Raw genomic sequence first — 25,194 nt, 5'->3', positions numbered from 1 at the left:
CCACTGATTTTGAAAGGGCATCTTGCACTTGGGAAAGGTTCTACTCACCTCAGTGGCAGGGGTGATATGTCTCAGCTCTTTTATTACCCACTCCCTCCCACTTTTGATCTTCTCTGTATTTGGTTGTAATCCAGGAGGTAAGTTTGGTGGGTGGATGCAGGCTTTTTCTGTGAATTTGGATCTTCTAGATTCTAATGTCATGTCGGCTTTATGAGGTTGTTAAAATTTTGTTAAATATCAACTGGTTTCTCTTTAGTCCCCTATGGTGGGTTCCTCTTCCTAGCACAGTTCAGCTAGAACTATGAGCAGCCATGGGTCTCTTCTGTCCTATGAAGGACCTAGCACTTTCTGGAGATTGGTTCATTTAGGTTTCTTTATGTCCTCAGCTTTCTAATGAGTTAAAAATATTTTTGATTTTCTAGCTCATCTAACTTTTTCTTTCTTTGTTCACTATAGTAGGAGTTTTATCCTTTTCTACATCCGAATCAGAAGTGAATACTAGGAATGGGAGTTTTAAAATGGTTTCATTTACATATTTTATTAATTAGTTTTTTAAATTAAAAATAAATGGATAACAAAATGTTAAATTTTATAGTATGTTAAACAGTGGAAAGCAAGTCACCATCTCATTCTATGTCCCCTAGTCTTCCCTACTCCCTCTACAGAGACAAACATCATCATCAGCTTTTTGTGAGTCCTTCTCAAAATTTTATTTATCAAACATGACTACCTCCTCATTTTTTAACACAAATGGAAGCATATTTTCTACACTTTGCTTTTCTCATGTAACTATTTTACTATCTTGAAAAGTCTTTTAAAGACTACAAAATATGTCTTAGTATAGATGTACTTTGGTTTATTTAAGCAATTTCTGGTGATAGACATTTGGGTTGTTTTCAGCATTTTTGCTTACAAACAATGCAGTATATATGCCTTTGCTCACATGCACTGTTGAGTATATCTGTGGTACCAGGAATGGGCTTATTTTAAATGCTTCATGAAGACCCCTAGAGCTTAATATTATCTTTAAAGTGTTTCTCAAGGTGTTTGTTGGGCTCTCAGGAGTTGGTGATATGGTTTTGGTGTGTGTTGGAGGGATCAGACACTGCAAAAGAGGCATAAGGTGCTAGAGAGTTTCCTGGCAGGTTACAATCTGCTGTTGCGAAGCTGACTGTATACCCTATCAGAGTAGGAATGACATATTAAAATGTTTAAAATGTTGGGAATCAATTGTAAATCCTTTATACATGTATTGGGGGTGTTAAGTTACTAATGTCCAATTTCTGCTTTCTCAGTTCCTGCTATTGTTGGGAAAAAAAGACAAATGCCATTTTGTTTGGAATGCCTTACCCAGATGTATGACTTGAATGATTCTGATAAGCAAGGTCACTTCCAAGGCGGTTTTATATGGGAAATGAAGACTTGTGTCACACAAAAAACACTGTCTATATGATTTTTAGATTTTCCTGTGCAGATATAATGTTTTTTGAGATTTTTCTAATTACCTATCTAATTAAAGCACATTGGTTATTGCTTTCTTATGAAAAAAGCCCTTGCACAGAAAGTACTCCTATCTTTCTCTTAAAATCTGGGGTCAAATAAGAGATTTAAAAGATATGGTAATAATTTAAGAGACTAAAACAATAATAATAATAATAATAATAATAATAATAATAATAATAGAAGAATAGCTTCTATTTAATAACATAGGCATAATGAATGTTATTTACTCCTCACAAGACCCCTTTCAGGGAGGTTTTATATAGTGGGTAGCATGCCCATAAGCTTTCCACCCACATCTTCCCTAAGGCTACACATTTCAGTAATTATGCTATTCATCCACTTGTTATATTTTTGGCCTTTAAAAATTAACGTTTAATTTATTAAAGTTATATATTCAAAAGCCTAGTTTTATCTTAGCATTCCATTTAGCATCCTATTGTTTTTAAAGTTAGAAATCTAGTTATAACTATTTCCTTTTCCCTTATTTCCCCATATCTAATGCTTCACCACAGGAGGTTTGTTTTATTCCTAAATTTCTTGAGAATCCTTTCACTTTTTCTTTTTCCCATCACTCTAGTCCAAATGAACTACTTCATTATTTCTTGTTCTCAGTATCCTTTAGTCCCTCCTAGATTATCAATTCTTGTCCTACTCTCAATTCATTCTCTACTCATTATTTAACATGAACTCCTTACATGTTCATTCTGACTATGTCATTCCTTGCTCAAAACTCTCTAATCCCTTCTCAATGTCCTTAGACTAAAATCTCTCACATGGCCTCTGTAGATCTGCACTACCAGTCTCTCCAACCTCTCCACCTATTGCAACCAACATTCTTCCCCATACCTCTTTCCAGCCACACTGGTCTTTCTGTGTTGCAAACCAGCCAAACCTTTTCCATCCTCAGGGCTTTTGTACAAGCTCTCCCTTTGCCTTAGAATTATTCCCTGTCCTGCTCACTTCCTCATTCCTCTTCCCCAAGCTAATGCCTTATCCTTTAGGTCTCATTTTAAGCATCTCTTACCTGGGGGAACTTCCCTCTCCTAACGATTCTAGAGCAGATCTGCCTGTTATTTGCTCTTACTACTCTATATTTCTCCTTTGTATTTACCACAATTCTAGTTATATAGTTATGTTGTTCTTATTTATTTTTCTCTATTACTGGAATAGGTAATATATACATATGGTATAAAATTCAAATTGCACACAAAATATAGAGTAAAAAGTCTCTTTCCTTCCCTGTCCTTCAACTAACTAACCAATTCTCCTTACAAGTAACCACTTTTAGCTCTGAATATCCTTCCAGAGATATTTTCTAAGTATATAAGTAATTATGTACATAATATTCCTCTTTATTTTTGCCTTCTCTTTTATTAACACAGATACTACATACATTTTTCTGCTCTTTGTTTTTATCTCTTAATAATATGTCTTGACAATTCTATATCAATATGTAAATAGTTGCCTCTTTCTTTTTCATGTACTATATTGTATGGGCTCATGATAATTTATTTAATGTCAATTATTGGGCATTTAGATTGTTTTCATGCTTTGGTTATTGTAAACAATGCTGCACTGAATAACTTTGTATGTAAAGTCATTTCTCACGTTTATACCTATAGAATAAATTCCTAGAATTGAACTAATTGAGTTAAAGGTGATGTGCATTTTTAATTTTGGTAGTTATTGCCAAACTGCATTCAGGGGAGGTTGTACCACTTACATTCCCACTAGCCACAGATGAGAATACATGTTTCCTTGCAACTGTGTCAGTGAAAATGTTCTTTGCCAATGTAAGAGATTGAAAGTATCTCTTGGAAACCTTAATTTGCATGTTTTTTTCTTCTTGCAAAGTTCTATTTCATATGTTTAACAACCATTTGTAGTTTTTATTTAGTGAACCGTTTCTTCATAAACTTTGCTTATGTTATTATTTAATGTCTGACTCCCTTGCTACTCTCTAAGGCCGGTCCTCCAGGTTCAGGGGTCCTGTTATGTAGGTCCAATACATAGTTCCTAGTACTGAGATGAATGATACTCAAAAAATGACTAGCTCATGTCCTACAGCAGTCAGGTCCAGAACTCATGTTTGACTCCAAAATCCACACATATCCATGATCATCCAGTGGAAAGACCAAGAATTTAATTCACCACACCAGGGACCAGATAGGTAATGTAAAATGGCTGAAATGTGCTGGAAAGTGAGGACTGGCAAAAAGATGAATTAACGCCTATCTACAGTCACGGTGTTTTCAGATCTATTTCACTGCGTTGAAGAAGTGCAGGCCCATTATAGGATTTTTATTTTCCTGAGGCTGTTTCTGGCTTTCTTGTGAAATCTGATTTTTGTTGATGTAAGAACATCCAAAGTTGTAGAGAATTTTTATAAAAATTTATTTGAGCCAAACAGAGGATACGCCTGGAAACAAGATCTTAACAGACTGAGAAAATTCTCAGTTTGACAGTTTGCAGCTTATTTTATGCATTTGGAATTAAAGCAACTACAGAAGATTACATAAAGGTGGGAGAAAGCAAGGTGGGATCGGATTACAGGATAGTTAACAAGATTATGTACTCTCTTGAGGGCAATTATTCTTCTGAGAGGTCTAAAAAGAGGCATTTCAAAGATGTTTTAACCTAGGTGCACAGAAACAATGGACAGGACTTGTTAGGGCAAAGATAAACCTTTTACCAAAAAATTTCTATGCCTGGGGTGTGACTACCCATCATGACCTGCCCAGTTAGGAATTTATGATCAGATCACCCTGTGAGGTTACTTTCTGTAGAACTCCCTTTTCATCCACATTTAAAAATATTTCCAGTCAAAACAAGACTGCACTTAAACGCAGCCCACCAGGAGTGGGTTTGCAAACTCTGGCGTGAACAAGAATGGAAGGCTGATGAAATGAGTATCTCAGTTGGATAGTGACAGCCAAAAAATTAGGAGGTTTTTATGTAAGGTGAGAATGAGGTTCTCTGCTATAGGGCTTGGGCTTGGAGACCGGGGACTCCTGCAAGAAGGACTGAAATACAGCCACGCATTGCGTAATGATATAGTTCTGAGAAAACCATCATTAGGCGAATTTTTCATTGTGCGAACATCATAGAATACACTTACACACAACTAGATAGGATAGTCTACTACACACCTACGCTATAGCTTATTGCTCCTAGGCTACAAGTCTAGACAGTATGTTACTCTCCTGAATACTGTAGGCAATTATAACTCAATGGTTTTTGTGTATCTAAATACATCTAAATGTAGAAAAGTTACAGTAAAAATGATATAAAAGATAAAAAAATGGTATGCCAGTATAGGGCTCCTACATGTATGGAGCTTGCAGGACTGGAAGTTGCTCTGGGTGAGTGAATGCAAAGGCCTAGAACATTACTGTACACTGCTATAGACTTTATATACTGTATACTTAGGTGGCACTAAATTTAATAAAAAGGACACAAAATTAAATCAAGCACAAGAGAAAATGATGCAATCAAGAATCACAGTAAATACGAGATGTATGAGGCTGCTGCCGGTGTAACATGGCACACTGTTTTATAGCAAACTTTTTTTGTAAGTAGAAAGAGTACACTCTAACAATAAAAACTACAGTAAATACATGAATCAGCAACAGTTGTCATTATTATCAAGTATTATGTACTATACATAATTATATAGGCTATAGTTTTATAAAACTGACAGCAGCACAGGTTTACCCCAGCATCACCACAAACATGTGACTAATGTGTTGCATTATGATGTTGGGACAGCTACGATGGCACTAAGCAATAGGAATTTTTCAGCTCCATTATAATCTTAAAGGACCACTATTGCACGCACAGTCCCTCATGGACCAAAAGGTCATTATGCTGCACATGACTATAAACACAGAGTGGTGTGGGAGCAGGCCAGGCAGGGTAGGTCATGTAACCTGGAGGGCTGCACTACAGTCCCAGGTGTGGCTAGTCCTTCCAGCCAGCACAGTCAGGGGTTTACCCAGCAGCGCTCTGACCTCGGGTGGTAGGGATTGCTCGGGATAAAAGGAAAGACTGGCTGCGCATTCCCTCGGCAGCTCCTTTAGAACTAAACCATGTGTGGGGCAGCGCCTACTATTTCCCTAGCTGAATGAAGACCCTGGTCGGGGGAAGGCACTGGGTAACAAACGCTCCTGCAGCTCTACCTACCGCCTTCCTTGCGCAGGCCCCTCCCCACTTCCCCAGACCTGCCACTTCCGTTTGCCTGGTCGCCTGGGAAACGGCTGACTTCCGGCCGCGCCACAGTGGGCGGAGCTAAGATGGCTGAGGAGAGACTTCAGAGGGTAAGCGGAGACATTGTTTAGTGTCCTGGCCCCAGCGCCTGGCTGGACCAGGCAGGACCCCGCGGGGCGGAGCGGAGCAGAGCAGAGCAGAGAGGCGGGGCAGGCTGGTAAGCCGGCTGGAGGCTTCTGTCCTACGCAGCTGCCCTTGGAAAAGTGCGAAGCCGGGTCTAGCGGTTCGGAGTGGGCGGGAAAACACGGTCCACCCCAGGGACCTGGTCCGCTCGGAGGAGGGCTGAATTCTTTGCAGCGCTGGGCCTGTGCTAGGACTCTGGTCCCTCTTGAGGTGCGCTCTACGGGAACGGGAGATTTTCATCATAAATGGCACTTTTCCTAGACCCATTTTTTCTCATTGTGTTTGGAAAAGCACTTGTGTAGAGAGATCCTGTTAATCTGGATTAGGAATTGAATAGGACAAAGCCAGGGAGCTTTCAGCGTCACTACTTTCTGCTGTTGGGGCGGGACTATGTTTTCTCTGTTGTGATTAAGTTTAGGGAAGGTCTCTAGTGATTCAGCTGGTCTGAGTTAAGCGTTGATTAAATTCCACAGATTTGCAATTACAAAGTCTCCCAAGTGAATTCGGGAAGACCCAGTAGTAGTTATTTTTGAGGCGTATATTAATAATTGGATATAACTTGTATAAAGTTCCAAGTGTGAGACTTTACCTTATTTTAGTATTGTTCTGCGCATTTGTTAGAAAGACTTTATTCGGAATGCATTGCCTTCTGAAAAACACCCTGAAAAACATAGGACACGAAATAGTCTTTTGCTGATTGTTTTACAACTTACTTTTGGCTGTTAAGGAGCACGGTGAATATTATCTTTCAGGGGGCCTGTTTGTTTTCTGTTCTCTTGTATTTGCAGAGCAATCACATTATTTTAGTGTAATCGGGAAACTGAGTACAGAGCAGGCCCAATGCAAAGTTTTTTTTAAGCTGTGAATTAAAAAAAAATTAAATAGTATAATTAGTGACTAGGTTTTAGATATTGGAAACATACAGAATAAAATACTCCACCTACATAATCTTAAATGTAAGGTATTATGGTGAGATGACATTGATTCAAATATAGCTTACTCTCTAGTGCTCATTGCCGGTATAGCTAGGTGTTCATGAATAGAATGTGAACTTGATTTCTCTGATGGCAGAATTGTCCTGTGCTTTTGAATCTTTAATAGTATTTTAAAGAGAATGGCTTTCTTGTTTTGATATGACTTTAGCACTGGAGCCTGAAGTTTAATTATTTTTATTATTATCAAGTTTATTGCTAACAGTGTTACATTTATAGTAATTTTATCTTTTAAAGTTACCACTGCATGGAAATTTGAATTTCTGTCCTTTTTGGGAACGATCTGGTGTCTTGTAATAAAATGACCCAACAGTCCTACTCCTAATCCTATCAAAATAAAAGCAAAATAGAAGCATATAGTACAAGGGTAGTACTGCAGTACTGTTTATTGTGGCAGAAAAGCTGGAAACAGAGTGAATGCCCAATAGTAGGATAATGGATAACCTCTGATATTTACATATGTAGGAATATTATGCAGCCATTAAAAAGAATGTTTGCACTATATCTATTGATTTCCATGGTATATATTTAAATAATAGCTAGATGTGGAGTGGGGTATAATGTGATCTTAATTTCGTGACACAAAAAACCCCCTATCTGTAGATACGGGTATATAGATGTAGAGAAACAAAGACTTAAAACTCACAGAGAGAACTTTGAACAAATGCATAAGTGAAAGTCTATGCTGCAGTAAAGGTCTTGAGGCCAGGAGGCATTCCATCAAAATGAAGTGAAACCAGCTCATTGTAGAACATACGGACATTCTAATGTGCTACCCAAACTATTTAGGATTATTACTAGTTCCTTAGGAAAAATGGGGAATGATACTTATATTTTATTTAAGAATATATAATAAATGGTTTACATATCTTTTAAAAACAGCAAATAGCTCTGGTTTTTATGATTTATACTTATAAATTTTTTGTAGCCCTATTATTTGATGTATTTGTATAAACAACTCTCCCAGTAAAGTTTAAATCTTTTAGAACATAAACCAAAAATTACTACTGCACTAATTGATTTGGTTCAGATAGAGTGCCTAGCATATGTCAGGAGTTACATGAATATTTGTTAGGTGCATAAACAATCACAGAACTAGGTAAAAATGAAGAAAGAACCAAAAAAAAAAAAAAACACACCTTATTCTACACTCTGCATTCATCCCAGATATAAATGAGATGAAGTGGTCTAATAGAATCCTTTCCATCTCAGAATGTTCAGAAGTCTTTTGAGAGACCCATCAAAAAAATGTAGTTAATTTTAATTCTCCTTCGTGTAGGAAGAAGTGTTGCTGCTTTATGAAGATGCTTTTTTTAAAAAAATGCCTACAGCACCTGATCTTCCTAGGTGGTCTCCCATCCAAGTACTAACCAGGCCTGACCTTGCTTAGCTTCCGAGGTCGGACAAGATCGGACAAGTTCAGGATGGCATGGCTGTAGACTATGAAGATACTTTTTGAACCTTTAAGATTCCTTATTGTGTTCCCTAAAGTTAAAAATCACAGATCAGAAATCAATAGTTTTTCTAGCATTTTAAAAATAGCTTTGTTGTAGTATAATATATATACTACCATAAAATTTACCCATTTTAAGTATGTAGTTTATTTTTGGTAACTTTATATAGTTGCACAGCCATCACTACAACTTATGTCCCATCATTCTAAACAGTTCTCTCTGTTCATTTGTAGCCAGTACCTACTGATAACTCCAGTCCACTGTTGATCTGCTTTCTGTCTCCATAGTTTTGCCTTTTCTAGCAATTCCATTCCATAATGGAATCGTATAATATGTAGTCTTCTGTGTCTTTTATTTAGCATGTTTTCTGAGCTTCATCCATGTTGTTAGATGTAACAGTAGTTCTTTTTTTTATTTCTAAGCAGTATTCCATTGTATGAATACACACATTTCGTTTATCCATCAATTGATGGACATTTGGATTGTTTTCTGGTTTTGGCTATTATGAATAATGTTATGAATATTGGCATACAAGTTTATGCAGGGATGTGTTTTCATTTCTCTAGGAGTGGAATTGCTGGGTTGTATGGTAAGTGTAAGTTTTTTAAAAATCCTGCCAAACCGTTTTCTAAGGTTGCTGTATGCCATTCACATTCCCATGAGCAATGCATGAGGGTTTCAGTTTTTTCACATCTTTGTCAACAGTTGCTATTGTCTTTTTTATTTCAGCCATTGTGGATGTGTACTAATGGTTATTTTGGTTTTATTTTTTGTATTTTCCCAATAAATAATGATACTGAGTATTTTTTAATGTGCTTATTCATCAGTAATGGTACTTGTGTATAATTAAGCTGAGGTGTCTCTACAAATCTTTTGCCCATTTTTAAATGGGTTGTTTTATTAAGTTTCCTGCGTTTGGTAAATCAAGACAATAAAATAGCTAAGAGAACAAGGATTGATTGATTTTTGTTGTTATGAAATGTCTTACCTCTAAAAGAATGAATAAAAGGTAATATGTAGATTTATAAGAACAATATAATGGAAACTTGTGTTCTTACTTCACAGATTAGAAAATGGGTCATGAACAATAACTTTGAAACCTCCTAACTATATCTTTCCTGCTGCATTTTTCCTCCTTCCCCATCAGAAGTAATCTTTCTCAATTTTAAGCTATTCTTTTACTTTTCTTTAAAGTTTTACCATATCTAATACCCCTAAATAATATATTGGTTTTTAAAAACTAATGTTTAGTTTGTTCATTTTTCAATGATGTATCATATCCCATTATAGGAAAATACTAGTTAGTTTATCCAATCTACTAGATAGAGATTTGGTTTTTTGTTTTTGTTTTGTGTGTGTGTGTGTTTTTTTTTTAGCTTTATTGAGGTATTATTGACAAATAATATTGTAAGGTATTTAAAGTATATGTGATGATTTGATATACATATACATTGTGAAAGGATTCCCACCATCAATATAATTATCACATCCGTCACCTCCAACTCCATCCCCTTCTTTTTTTTTCTTTTTCTTTTTGGTTTTTGGTGAGAACATTTAAGTTCTACTCTCTTAGCAAATTTCAGTTTTACAGTACAGTTTTATCAACTATAGTCAGCATGCTATACATTAGATCCTTGGACCTTATTCATTCTATAGCTGAAAGCTATTTCCTTTACCTCCAAACCCCTGGAAACCACTTTTCTACTCTCTATAAGTTCAACTTTTATTTTCCTTGTGATATTTAGTTATTAAAAAGAATGCTGCTACGAACAGGGCTAGGAATAGGGTTAGACAAAATATTGAGAGTAAGAGTGTCTCAGACCTGGTTATGAACATCCTTATATGTGTCTCCTGATGTAAGAGTTTCTCTAGAGTATTTCTACAAATGGATTGTGGGGTCATGGTTAGTACATCTTCAACTTTATTACTTATGGGAAACTCTAAGTTGTTTCTAACAATTTATGCTTTTCTGTACAACACTTGTTGTTTGATGATAACCATTCTGACAGCAGTGAGGTGATATCTCATTATGAGTTTGATTTGCATTTTTCTGATTAGTAGTGTTGTTGAGAATTTTTTCATATGTCTATTGGTCATCTGTATGTCCTCTTTGGAGAATGTCTGTTCGGGGCATCTGCCCATTTTTTAATGGAGTTACAGTGTTTTGTTTTGATGTGAAGTCGTATGAGTTCCTTATATATTTTGGATATTAACCCCTTATCAAATATATTGTTGGTGAATATCTTCTTCCATTCAGTGGGTTGTCTTTTTGTTTTGTTGGTGGTTTCCTTTGCTGTGCAGAAGCTGTAGTTAAATGTACTCCCATGTATTTTTTCTTTTGTTTCTGTTGCCTAAGGACACGTATTAAAAAAATATTGCTAAGAGCAGTGTCACAGAGTTTACTGCTTATGTTTTCTTCGAGGAGTTTTATGGCTTCAAGTTTTACACTTACGTCTTTAATCCACTTTGAGTTTATTTTTGTATATGGTATAAGAAAAGGGTCTAGTTTCATTTCCTTGCGTGTATCTGTCCAATTTTTCCAGCATCATTTATTGACAAGACTGTTTTTACCCCACTGTATAATCTTGCCTCTTTTGTCATAGGCAAAGGCAAATTTTGATCATATAAGTGTGGTTTTATATCTGGGCTCTCTATTCTGTTCCGTTAATCAAGGTATCTGTTTTTATGTCAGTACCATGCTGTTTTGATTACTATAGTCTTGTAGTACAGTTTAACATCTGGACTGTGATACCTCCAACTTTATGTTTCTTTCTCAAGATTACTTTGGCTGTTCAGGGTCATTTGTGGTTCCATATAAATTTTAAGATTATGTGTTCCAGTTCTGTGAAAATGCCATTGGTATTTTGATAGAGATTGCATTGACTCTGTGAATTGCTTTGGGTAATGTGGACAATTTAATGATGTTAATTCTTCCTATCCATGAGTGAGGTATATCCTTCTATTTATTTGTATCTTCGTCAGTTTCTTCAGTGTCTTCGGTTTTTCCAGTATGTGTCTTTTACCTCTTGGTTAAATTTATTTGTAGGTATATTATTCTTGTTGATGCAATTGTAAATGGGTTTTCTTAATTTCTCTTTCTGTTATATCTTTTCTTAATTGATTTGTGTTTTATATCTTGTTTGACATAAATCTTATATTTTTTCTAAAGGATTTAAAATTTGCCTTTGCCATTTTAGTCTTCAGTTTATTAAATTTAATTTAATTTCCCTGATAAAGCTTTTTGTCTTGAAGTCTATTTTGTCATATGTTAATATTTCTACTTTGGTTTTCTTTTTGTTTCTATTTCCCTAGTGTATCTTTTGCTTTGTGTATTCCCTAGTGTATTATTTTACTTTGTTTTTCTTTTTCCTTATGTTTTAGATGTGTCTCTACAAATAGCATACATTTAGATTAAAAAAAAAATTATCCTCGTAATCTGTCTCTTAATTGGACAGTTTCATTTTTCTCTTCTTTTTTTCCTTGCCCTCCCTACCTTTGGCTGAGTTTATTTTTCTCTCCCTTGTGCTCATCTCATTTCATTCCTTGTAAGTTATATACTCTATTCTTTAGTCTTCCTTTAGTGTGTACCCCAGTTTTTAAAATAATACATACATAAAGTTTAAACTTAAATCTGAATAACATAAGGATCATTGAATGTTTTATTACCTATTGCCTTCTGCCAGTTCATACCATTGTTGTTCAGTTTTGTAGTTTTTATATTTCTCAATTCAACACCACAAATTTTACTATTTAAAAAATTTTATTATTAGTTTCATGTGTACAGTAAATTGGCTAGACATTTTTCTCCTCTGGCTCTCCGCCTAGCCATAACATTAATGCTAACTGCATTCTCTATGCCGTGCTCCTTATTCCTGTGACCATTTATCAACTACTAATTTGTACTTCTTTAACCCTTCACCCCATTCTCCTGGCCCCCCCATCCTCCCTCCCTTCTGGCCATCACCAGATTGTCTTCTATATTTGTGAGTCTGTTTTTGATTAGTTTGTTCTTTTCGTTCCTTAGATTCAGCATATAAGTGAAATCATACGGTATTTATCTTTGACTTATTTCAGTCAGCATAATAACCTCTAGGTCCATCCATGTCATTGCAAATGGTAGGATTTCACTTTTTTTTAATGACTAAATAATAGTCCATTGTATATATGAACCATAACTTCTTTATCCAGTCGTCTGTTGATGGGCATTTAGGTTGCTTCCGTATCTTGGCTAATGTAAGTTGTGCTGCCATGAACATAGGGGTGCATAGATCTTTAGAAATTATTGTTTTGGTTTTCTTTGGATAAATACCCAGAAGTGCAGTTGCTGGGTCAAAAAGTATATCCATTGTTAATTTTTTGAGAAACCTACAGACTCTACCAATTTGCAATCCCACCAACAGTGTATGAGGATTCCCCCTTCTCCACATTCTTGCTGACACTTGTTCTTTGATTTATTGATAATAGCCATTCTGACAGGTGTGAGGTGATATCCCATTGTGATTTTAATTTGCATTTCTCTGATGATTAGTGACCTTGAGCATCTTTTCATGTGTCTATTGGCCATCCCTATTTCCTCTTTGGAGAAATATCTGTTCAGGTCTTCTGTACATTTTTTAATTGGATTGTTTGTTTTTTTGTTGTTGAGTTGTATGAGTTCTTTAAATATTTTGGATATTAACTTCTTAGATGCATCATAAGCAAATATCTTTCCCCATTCAGTTGGTTGTCTTTTTGTTTTGTTGATGGTTTCCTTTTCTGTACAAAAACTTTTTAGTATGATGTAGTCCCATTTGTTTATTTTTTCTTTTGTTTTCCTTGCCTGAGGAGATATATCTGAAAAGAAATTACTGTTAGCAATATCAGAGTTTACTGCCTATGTTTTCTTCTAGAAATGTTATGGTTTTAGGTCTTACATTTAAATCTTTAATCCATTTTGAGTTTAGTATATGGTGTAAGAAAGTGGTCCAGTTTCTCTTCTGCAAGTACCTGTCCAATTTTCCCAGCACCACTTATTGAAGAGACTTTCTTTACCCCATTGTGTATTCTTGCCTTCTTTGTCATATATTAAGTGAGTGTATAGGCATGGATTTATTTCTGAGCTCTCTATTCTATTTCATTAATCAGTATCTGTTTTTATGCCAATACCATGCTGTTTTGATTACTGTAGCCTTGTATTATAGTTTGATATCAGGTAGTATGACACCTCCAACTTTGTTCTTCTTTCTCAAGATTGCCATGGCTACTCGGGGTCTTTTATGGTTCCATATAAATTTTAGGATTCTTTGTTCTAGCTCTCTAAAAAATGCCATTGGTATTTTGATAGGGATTGCATCGGATCTATAGATTGCTTTGGGTAGTATGGCCATATTAATGATGTTGATTCTTCCAACCCATGAGCATGTATATGCTTCCATTTGTTTGTATCTTCACTCTCTTTTTTCAGTGATCTATAATTTTCTGACAACACGTCTTTTACCTCCTTGGTTAATTTGATGCCCAGTACTCTATTGTTTTTGATGCAATCGTAAATGGGATTGTTTCCTTAATATCTCTTTCCGAAAGTTCATCATTGGTGTATAACAAATTATAATTGTTGTGTATTTATTTTATTTAGTTACTAGATACTTAGAATATTTTCATATTTTACTACTTCCTTTTCTTGTTCCACTCCTTCATTCTGGGGCTATTTTCCTTTTTCCTAATGTACATATCCTTTAAAAGTTTATTTAGTAAGTCTAGAAACTTTGAATTTTTATTTGGAAGTCATTTTAATTTGCCATTGTTCTTGAAAATTAGTTTTGACTGGTCTAAGAATTTTGATCAGGGGTTGGCAAACTGTTTTTCACAGGGCCTGTACTTAGTATTTTGGGCTTCATGGTCCATATAGTCTTTCTCTCAGGTAACTCAACTATGCTGTTGTCGTGCAAAAGCAACCACAGACAATATGTAAACATGTGAGTGTGACTGTGTTCTGATAAAATTTTGTTGACACCAAATTTAATTTTATGTAATTTTCATGTGTTATGAAATATTTTTAAATTTTTTTAAACCTTTAAAAAGTGTAAAAACCATTTTTAGCTTGTGGGCTGTATAAAAACAGACTGGATTTGACCTGTGGAGCATAGTTTTTGCTGACCTTGTGTCAAGATTAACAGTCATTTTACTTAGCGACACTTGGGAGTAATTGTTTTTATGTCTTAATGTGATACTGTATTCTATTTTTAATTGTTGAGAAGTCAGCTATCAATCTAATTGTCCTTTGTAGGTAATATAGTGATATGTTTTTCTCTGGTTGCTTTTAAGAACTTATTGTCTCTGGTGCAGATCTTTGTGATGTATCTAAATGTGGATTTATTTTCATTTAACGTGCTCAGGATTGGTTGAACATCTAGAATCTAAAGATTAGTCTCTCATTACTTCTGGAAATTTTCAACCATTATTTTTGCTCATGTCATGTATCAAACATAGGAGGTAGAGATAAGAAAAATATATATGAAGATTTTCTCCAAAGTCATAGTGTAAAGTATTATCTATTATGTATGTGTCTCTTAAATAAAAACTCTGAGTATTGAGTGCTAGGCAGTTTCTAGACCTCATAAGCTCCATTAAAGTTATCACTTTTTTTGGTTTGGCTGCTAAGTATAGCATTAAGTATGATACTAATATGTAGTGTCTAAGAACTTGGTACATGTGCACATTTTATCATGCATTATAATTATACATTATAAATATACATTATAAGTATATATTGTAAATATTTTATATTTTTAATAGTTTGTATAACAAAACTACGACTTGACATTTGTTTTTAAACTATATTCAAAATAGTTTTTTGGAACTGTATGCAGTTAATGGATTAATTACATGATTAGAGAGCTACTGATGATTATTATTTGAATGCTTCCTTAAATTAGCAAGATTTATGGTGGTGCTTTAACATAGACTTATTTCATTTCAGAGAACTCAGTTTACTGCATCTGCTGAATCTCAAAAACCCCGGCTAAAAAAAGGTCTGTATACAATTTCATTATATGTGTATATTTGCACAGATTTCTCTGCCTTATGGTTTCTTTATTCTGTTCTTATATGGATTAGAGATTAGAGCTTTTTAAAAATGTGATTGTTGGTAAAAGCAGTTTAAGTCTAAATGTTCTGCCATATCTAGCTTTTATTTTAAGGAGTTGTTAGATATTAGGGAATTGATTTTACCTGTAAATGTGTTTTAATGGAGTTTGTTATTATGCAAACATGTAGTCATTTTCTACTTGTGGAAAAACCACTCTAAAATTCCCATAAGTACATAACAGGCCTCAAATAATCTCATTTGTGTGTTAAGTAAGTGTGAAGTTTTATAAAAATTGTGTCTGGGAAGCTTAACTCAGTGAGGACCTATGCTGTAAAGAATTGTATTTTACACTCTGATAGAGACATGATATATATTTTATTTAGAGGAACAGGATTCCTTAATTTGTTAACCTATAAAGTCTTAGAAGGGTTTGCATCTGGTTGTAGGTAACTACGTATATTAGCTATTCTCCCATGTCTAATGGACTGAGTGTCCTAGCTACTCATCAGGCATTAGAAAATACTTTTTATCAGAAGAGAGCATCTATTTTATTATTTTCTAGATAAGGAAACCAAGGCTGAGTGGGAGGGGCATGACTTGCTCATGGTCTTGTGTATAGCTCTTGTCTGCATACCTGAGTTATTGTCACTAGGCTATACTTCCTTTACAGCAAGCACATGTATTCTTGTTGTCTGCTAAGAGTTTTAAAGTTGATTTTATCAATAAATTGTTTTGTTTACTTGGGGTATTTCTTTTACTCTTTGACGTTATCATGCAAGTTGTTAGAAAATATGATTGGCTCTCAGGAATTTATTTTCGGAGAGTTTTTCAGGAATACATTTTTCATCGAAAGGACAATACAACTGTAATTTAGATTATTTGTGAAATTTAGATGTAATTCTGCCAATATTTAACATAATTGTTAATAGTTCTTACACCATATCTGGGCATGAGAATCATCTTGCTGTGATATCTATCACTTCATTTAATCACCAAGGTGATTTGGCTAGTTAGGTGGGGCTAGTGGGTATCATGATTGTCTTTCCAAATTCTTTCCATACTTCTTTGAGTCAAACCCAGTGGTTTGATTGCTTCCCAGTCCAGAACAATTATAATTAGTACACGCCAATCAAGAATTGGCCCATGCCCAATCTAGGCTGATATACAAAGTTTATAGCTATGTGGTAAAGGGACACATTTGACATGTTATGCTACAAAATTTAACAATGCTGTAATGCCCCTTTTAATCAGTTCTTTCTCCCTTCCCCACTGTAGAGCAACTACTTTTTGATTTCTATTATTAAAGTTTAGCTTTTACTGCTTTTGAACCTCTCATAAATTTAAGTACTTACCAGATTCCAGGACCAGTGATAGATGTTTGGAATACAAAAATAAATAGAGCATGGATACTGCCATCAGGGAATTGACAGTGTTCAGGGTATATAGAATAAAAGCAAATAATTGAAGTGTGGTGTATGCTGCCTAGGTCCTTTCTTCTGAAGGTTAAACATTTCTAGTTTCTTAACGTCCTTGAAGACATAAGATATTTAGAACTCTTTGCTATTATTGCTTTGGTTTGTGGTGAAAATGCATTGGCCCTCCCAGAAGTATAGAATTCAGGACTAAATAGAATATTCCAGGTGTCGTGTGAACAGGGCCACACGGAATGTCTGGAAGGTAAAATCTCTGTATCTAGATTTTTTATATGTTAGTCCAGCTCAAGGTTGCATTGCCTTTTGGGCACCTGTATTATTACATTTGCAGTACCACTAACCTACCCTTAATTTCTGGCTTTCATAACCCATAATTTTATTATTGATATGATAGACTACATTGATTGAATTTTGGAATATTGTAGCAACTTTGCATTCCTGGGATAAATCCCACATGATCATGAGATAAATCCCACATGGTTAACCTTTTTATATTTGGCTGGATTCAGTTTGCTAATACTTTGTTAAAGACTTTCTCGTCTCTGTTCATGAAGAATGTTGGTTTATAGTTTGTTTTTTTTATTTGCAATGCTTTCGTCTGTTTTTGGTGTCAGGGTTATGCTGGCCTCAGATGAGTTGGGAAATATTTCCTGGAATATTTTGTATAGAGTCAGTGTTATTTCTTTCTTAAATGTTTGCTAGAATGTAATAGTGAAGCAGCCTGGTCATGGATTTTTCTTTGCTGGCAGGTTTTTAAGTACAAACTCAATTTCTTTAATAGATATGGGACTATTCAGGTTATATATTTTTTAGGAGAGAGCTTCGGTAATGTTTTTCTGTCAAAGAAATTTGTTCATTTCATCTCAGTTATCAAATTTATTGGCATAAAGTTCAAAATACTCCTATATTTTTAATATCTGTAGGATGTATAGCAGTGATCTCTCTGCTGCTTTTGGTAATGTACTTCTTTTTCTTGATCATTCTAGCTAGAGATTTATGCACTTTATTGATCTTTTCAGAGAACCAGCTTTTGATTTCATTGTTTTTTTCTCTATTGCTTTTCTGTTTTAATTTCATTGATTTCTGCTCTTACCTAATATTTTCTTGTGTTTAATTTGCTCTTCTTTTTGCATTTTTTAAGGTAGAAACTTAGTATTGATTTAAGATCTTCTTTTCAACAAAATACTGTGTCAAAAACACTTTTTGATTCATATACATTTCAAGTGTTATATTTTAACTTTTATACAATTCTTAATATTTTAAAAATTTCCTTTGTGTTTCCCTTTGACCCATGCACTATTAAGAAAGTTATTGATTAGTTCCATAGTTTTGGAGATTTTTCTAGCTGTCTTTTTGTTACTGATTTGTAAGTTAATTCTATTGTGGTTAGAGAACATACTTTTATATGGTTTGCTTTATGACTCAAAACGTGGTCTGCGTTGGTGAATGTTCCATGAGCCTTGAAAAGAATGTGTATTCTGCTCTTGTTGGAGTATTCTATAAATGTCAATTAAGTCATTTTATAGTGTTCTTCAATGTACTTGCTGATATAGATATTAATATCCTTACTGATATAGATACAGATATCCTAAATGAGAGAAGAGTATGGAAGTATACAAATGTAATTATGGATTTGCCTGTTTCTACTTTCAGTTCTATTACATTTTACTTTGTGTATTTTGAAGATCTACTATTGGATGCATGTACGTTTATGATTGTTTGATTTCTTGATAAATTGACTCTCTTATCATTATGTAATGTTCCTCTTCTATATCTGTTAATCATCCTTGTTGGAAGTCTACTTTGATAACAATACAGCTGTTCCAGTTTTGTTTTGACTAGTGTTTGCATGGTAATTAGTGTATAATTCACATACACTAAAATTTACCGTTTTTTAGTATAAAGTTCTCATAATTTTGACAAATGAAAATGGTCATGTAACCACCACCATGACAATCAAGAATTAGAACAGTTTAATCACCTTTACAAATTCAGCTTGACTTTGTGGTAAACCACTTGTAGTAAACCACTTTTTCCACTCCTTATTTCTGGCAACCATTAATCTTCTTTTTCCTTCCTATACTATTGTCTCTCCTAGAATGTCATATAAATGGAGTCATACAGTATGTAAACTTTGGCCTTTTTTCATTTAGTATAATGTTTTCGAGATTTATCCATGTTGTTGTGTGTCTCTTTCTTTTTATTGATGAGTAGTATTAAATTCTGTGCTTATGCCATACTTTATTCATCCATTCACCAATTGAAGGACGTTTGGGTTTTCCATTTCTTGGCTCTAACAAATAAAGCTGCTATAAATGTTTGCCTAGAGGGTTTTGTGTGAAGAAGTTTTTATTTCACTTGTGTAAGTACCTTGGAGTGGGATTGCTGGATACTATTGTGAGTATATATTTAATTTTATTAGAAATTGCCAAAATGTTTTTCAAAGTAGTTATACCATTTGTATTTCCATATACAAAGTATGAAAGCTTACTCCACATCCACATCAGCACTCAGTATTTTCAGTTTTTTTTTTCTTTTTAAAGCTATTCTAGTGAATGTGCAGTGATATCTTGTTTTAATTTGCATTTTCCAAATTACTATTGATGTGGAACATCTTTTCATGTTATTATCACAATCTCTATACCTTCTTTAATGGAGCATCTAATGTTTTCTTATTAAATGTTGAGAGTATTTTCATATATTCTGTATTCTGGAAACAAGATAATGTTTATCAGATAGGTAGTTTGCACATGTTTGCTCTCAGACCGAGGCTTGTCTTTTCATGCTTTTAACAGTGGCTTTTGAAGAACAGATATTTATAATTTTTATGAAATCCAGTTTATCAGTTTTTTTCTTTTATGAATCACATCTAAGGGCTGTTTGCCTAACCCAATGTTACAAAGATATTCTCTTATGTTTTCTTCTAGAAGTTTTATACTTATGTTTTACATTTGTGTCTATGATCCATTTTGAGTTAATTTTTATAAATAGTGCAGAGTATAGATTGAGGTTTTTTTAAAATTATAGATATCTAACTCTTTCAGCACCATTTATTGAAAATTTCTTTTCACTGATTTTGCTTTGTACTTTTGTTGAAAATCAATTGACCATGTAATTGTGGATTTATTTCTGTACTATTTTCTTCTACTTACTTGTATTTTTATCTATTTGCCAATAGCCCACTGATTACTATAGCTTTATGTAAGTCTTCAAATCAGGTGGTGTTAACCCTCTACCCTCTTTTTTTGAAATAATTGTTTTGGCTGCTCTTGTTTCTTTGCCTTTTATACAAGTTTTAGAATCAGCTTATTAATTTCTGTAATACATCCTCTGAAAATTTGATAACAATTACATTGAAGCTATAGATCAGTTTGGGAGAATTGACATCTTAACAATATTAAGTTTTTAAATTCATGGACATAATATATGTCTCTTCATTTAGGTGTTTTTTATTTCATTTTGTAGTTTCAGCATAGTGATCTTGCACATATTTTGTTAAATTTAGACTTAAGTATTTCATGTTTATCGATGCTACAGTACATGTAAATTCTTATTTATTTCAATTCCTATTTTTCATTGTTAATATGTAGAAGTATGATTATATATTGACCTTGCTTCCTTCAACCTTGGTGAACTCACTTATTCTAGTAGCTTTTTGTTAGATTCTTGGTATTTTAAAATTGTAGACAGTGATGTTATCTGAATAGAGGTTATTTCTTCATTTCCAATCTGTATGCCTTTCACTTACCTTTTTCTTAGCTAATTGTACAGGCTACGACCTTCAGTATGTTGTTGAATAGGAGCAGTGAGAACCTTGTTCATAACAGAACATTCTTTTTTCACCATGAAGTATGATATTAGCGCTAAGTTTTATGTAATGCCCTTTATTAGGTTGAAGAAGTTTCCTTCTCTTCCTGCTTTACTGAGAGCTTTTTACCATGAATGGATGTTGAATTTTGTCAAGTACTCTTTCTTCATTTATTGAGATGATCACATGGTTTTTCTAATTTATCAATATAGTGAATTACATTGATCAGTTTTTGAATATTGAACCAGCCTTGTGTTCCTGGGATAAAACTTAGATATTATGTGCTTTTCTTATTCTATATTATTGGGTTTGATTTGCTAACATTTTATTAAGAACTTTTACATCAGTGTTCCTGAAGGATATTGGTATGTAGCTTTCTTTCCTTATTTTTGTTTGATTTTGATATAGGTAATGCTGACTACTTCATAAATCATTTGAGAAATAGTTTCTCCTCTTTAGTTTCCTGGAAAAGTTTGTAGAAAACCAACTAGTTTCATCATTAAATATTTGTTGGAATGCTCCCATGAGGCCATCTAGGCCTGGAGTTTTTTTTGTAGAAATGCTTTTAACTACAAATTCAATTTCTTTAATAGATATAAGACTGAACAGGTTATCTATTTGTTGTTGATTGAACTCTGGTAGTTTATGTCTTTCAAGGAATTTTTCCATTTCATCTAAGTTGTCAGATTTATTGGCATAAAGTTCACAATTTTCCCTAACAGATATTAAAAATATTATAAAGCCTCTCTAATTAAAACAGTATAGTACTGGTACATGATTACAAAAGAAACCAGTGGAATAGAACAAAGAAAGTCCAGAAATAGACTCGAATACATTTGGCAATTTAGTGTTTGATAAAGTATATGGCTTCTCAAATTACTGAAGTAAAGATATTTTTTTTAATAAACAGTGCTGGCTCAACTGGAAAGCTATTTTGATGAAAAAATTAGATTTATACTTCACACCATACACAAGAATAAACTCTCAGTGGATTAGAGATCTAAATGTAAAATACATAACCATGCATGTACTGAAAGAAAATATTGCCAGAGGCAATAAAAGTAAAAACTGTAACTCCATAATATTTTTTCACAATAAAGACAAAAGAGAACATACTGAGTAAACATATTTGCAACATATATCACAGATAAATGGCTAATATCACTAATATATAAGGAACTCTTAACACTTGGGGACTTGGGGGAAGGAGAGCAAACACTCAATAGAAAAATGGGTGAGACACAATATAAAGATGACTGTTGGTGAAAGTTTGATGAGAAACAGGATATTGACATAAGTCTCTAAGTACCTCTCCATAATATACTTTTTTTTTTTAACAAATATTTTATTTATTTTAATGAAGCTGGTGCAATGTCCATTTAAAACCCATATCTCAGGCAAAAATGTACAAATAAAATAAGAGCAGTGTTCTGTTGTACACACTTCTGCATGAATAACTCTATTAACTGCTACTGAAAATTAGAACTTTTCGGGGAACTGACAAGATTTTTCTCCTTACTTAAAATGCTTTCTCTTCAGTGAAGCCATCTTTGGGGGTAGTCTTTACTCTCACTCTGTTATCTTAACTTCAACCTGATATTCTTCTTTTGATCCAGAACTTCAGATTTTAAAAGTAGCTTCCAGTTAAGGAAAGGTCATTTTTCCACATTTCAATTCTCTGAAAAACTTCCATCTTCCACTGAAGGTCATAGTCCAGGAGTGAAGCAATCACATGCTAGAACTTCAGGGCTGATTAGAAAGTCATTTTGCACACTTGTGTTGCTCGCTTTTAAGCCTGAAAATGCACAGTCCTGAAAAAGGTGGCCTCTCTGTGTACACTGCAGTGTCATTGTACATGCCAGCACTGTCTCTGTGGTTCCCAAGTTTCCATTTGTAGAAGTCATCCAGACTTCTCCTGGATGAACAGACTTTGCATGAACTGAGTGCTGTTGTTTGCTGTTGAATTTGTGATCCAGGGAAAGCACAGGATGGGACTGGGTTGCCTGGGAGCAGGCTTGCCACAGGTAATTTGTGGGTTAGGTGGGGTGTCATCTCAGTGAGGCCTGGGGCCATCAGGCTTGTACACATGTAATATTTAAAACACAAAGAGCAATATGAAGGGGGCTGAGGTTTGATCACCAAAAAATCGACACAGTGGAAATAAATAATAATGAACAATGGGCACTAGAATTCAAAATACCAGATGTTTTAAAGAAATGGGGTGCCAGTTTTCAATACTGTTTTGAACACCACATTACAAAAGAAGTATATTTAAAAATAAAAAGAAAGAATTGAGGGAAAAGAAAAAAAATAAAAAATATCTAAACCGTTGAATGACCCCCGTTTGTTCCCAATAAACTTCAGTCACATCTTCCTTCATTCCTAGTTCTTTTGGAGTGAGATTATCAGCAATTCTCTGACCTTTCAAGAGAAACCTGAGTGAATTCATTGGCACTCCCTGACTTTGATAGTGTAATTCTTTGAGTTTCTTGAGATGTGTCGTCATTTTCACTGAAGTGAATCTCGTCATTTTCACTGAAGTGAATCTCCTTGCTATTCTGTCCAGTGACTCTGAGTTTAATGTATTCTCCCTTCTTATCCCCCAAGTCCTCAATTGAAGGTTTTGCCTTCTGAAGGACTTGTTAAGACCGTTCCATATACTTTTTTATGTAAAGTAGTATCTTTATAGTGGAAAGCCTACCAAACACCACCTTAACCAAGTGATAAAAAGTTAAACACAGTAATGGGACAAATCTAGTGCCTTCTAAATCGATACTGTGGCATTTCTGCCCAAAATAATACCTTTAGTATTCATGAGGAAATACTAGACACACCCAGATTGAGGGATAGTCTACAAAATAACAAGCCTGCATTTAAAAAAAACGCAGACAGCTAAAGACACACGACAGCTAAATGCAACACCTGGCCTTAGATTTTATTCTAGAGCAGAACATCTTTTAAAAATATTTTAGAATTAGACTGTTTCTCTACAATGGAAATTTTTAGAACATTTGTTAAAATTTGAATAAGGATGGTAGAGTAGATACTAGTATTATATCAGCGTTAATTTTGATAATTTTAGTGAAGTTATGTAAGAATATTTTTGTTTTTTAGGAAAAAATTATTTAGAGTAGAGGGAAATCATGTCTCTAACTTTGAAAAATTTATATAGAGAATGATAAAATTGGATAAGCTTCATATTTGGGGACTATGGGTAAAGGTTTTATAGGCATTCTTTGCATTATTTTTTCAGCTTTTATATAAACCTGAAATTATTTAAAATAAAATGTTTTTACAAAGGAGTTCTCATGGAGATAGCCTTTCTAATTAAATCCACAAGGATATAACAAGTTGTTCATTCACATATAGATAGGCCTCATTTTTTCTTTTTAATCATACACTTTACCCATTTAAACTGTACAGTTCATTGGTTTTGGTATGTCACATTATTATTTTTTTAATGATAGTAAAAAAATATAATATAAAATTTGTTATTTTAACCTCTTTCAGGTGGGCAGTCCAGTGGCATTAATTATATTCACAATGTTGTGCAACCATCATCACTATTGCCAAAATTCTTTCATCAGTTACCTCAAACAGAAACTCTACATATTAAGCAAAAACTCTCCATTTCCCCTTCCCCTCCAGTCTCTGATAACTTCTATCTCAATGAATTTGCTTATTCTAGATATTTCATGTAAGCAGAATCATACAATATTTGTCCTTTTGTGTCTGGTTTATTATACTTAGTACAATGTTTCATCTATATTGTAGCATGTGTCAGAACTTCATTTCTTTTTAAGGTTGAATAATACTCCATTGTATGTATGTACCATATTGTGTCTGTTCCTTCATCTGTTAATGGACACTTGGGTTGTTTCCACCTTTGGCTGTTGTGAATAATGTTGCAGCAAACATTGGTTTACAGGTTTCTGTTTGAGTTCCTACTTTGATTTCTTTTGGGTATATAATTCCTTTTTAGGAAAGAAATTGTTGGATCATATGGTAATTCTATGTTGTCTTCCACCAAATTGTCTTCCACAGCAGCTGCAACATGTTTCATTCCTGCCAGCAATGTACAAGAACTCCAGTTTCTCCACATCCTTACTAACACTGTTATTTTCTGCTGCTTCTTTTTCTTTTAAAATAGCTATCCTAGCAGGTGTGAAGTGGTATTTCATTGTGGTTGTGACTTATATTTCCATAATGACTAAGATTGTTAAAAATCTTTTCATGTGCTTTTTGGCCATTTGTATATTTTCTTAGAAATGTCTGTTCAAAGCCTTTACCCAAATTGGGTTGTTTGCTTTTTGTTGTTGAGGTTAGGCCTATTTTAATAGTGATTGATACATGTCTCTAAGAGATGTATGTTTCAATTATTTTAAAGGATTTTCTTTAAAAATTGACTCAAAAAACTTTATTCGGTGCCATTAATTAAAAAAGAAAAGCCAAGACTTTTTGAGCATTCAATTTTTCTCTCTCCTTAGTGAAAAGGCAGATTTAAATTAATTGATTTAATTTTGGAAATTAAGTTTTAGCTAAGCATCAT

General features: G+C 34.0%; 1 protein-coding gene and 1 pseudogene across 6 annotated transcripts in view; one reads left to right on the top strand and one right to left on the bottom strand.

Moving 5' to 3' along the window:
• Positions 1 to 5,754: 5,754 nt before the first annotated feature.
• BBS4 (Bardet-Biedl syndrome 4) overlaps positions 5,755 to 25,194 on the top strand; it is a 58,135-nt gene continuing 38,695 nt past the window's right edge. For 2 of the 6 annotated variants that reach the window (XM_006922649.2, XM_006922648.2), the window contains exons 1-2: positions 5,755 to 5,819; positions 15,297 to 15,348. In XM_006922649.2, coding sequence (XP_006922711.1) covers positions 5,796 to 5,819; positions 15,297 to 15,348 — 76 coding nt within the window. In that variant the 5' untranslated portion in view covers positions 5,755 to 5,795. The remainder of the gene's footprint in view (positions 5,820 to 15,296; positions 15,349 to 25,194) is intronic. The other 4 variants (XM_025040387.1, XM_025040386.1, XM_025040385.1 and 1 more) reach the window with 3 other exon arrangements.
• LOC112471744 lies at positions 8,207 to 8,325 on the bottom strand (annotated as a pseudogene).

This window comes from Pteropus alecto, unplaced genomic scaffold, assembly GCF_000325575.1.
Source record: "Pteropus alecto unplaced genomic scaffold, ASM32557v1 scaffold38, whole genome shotgun sequence".
NCBI classification, from domain to species: Eukaryota; Metazoa; Chordata; class Mammalia; order Chiroptera; family Pteropodidae; genus Pteropus; species Pteropus alecto.
This window is presented reverse-complemented; position numbering and strand designations above follow the sequence as displayed.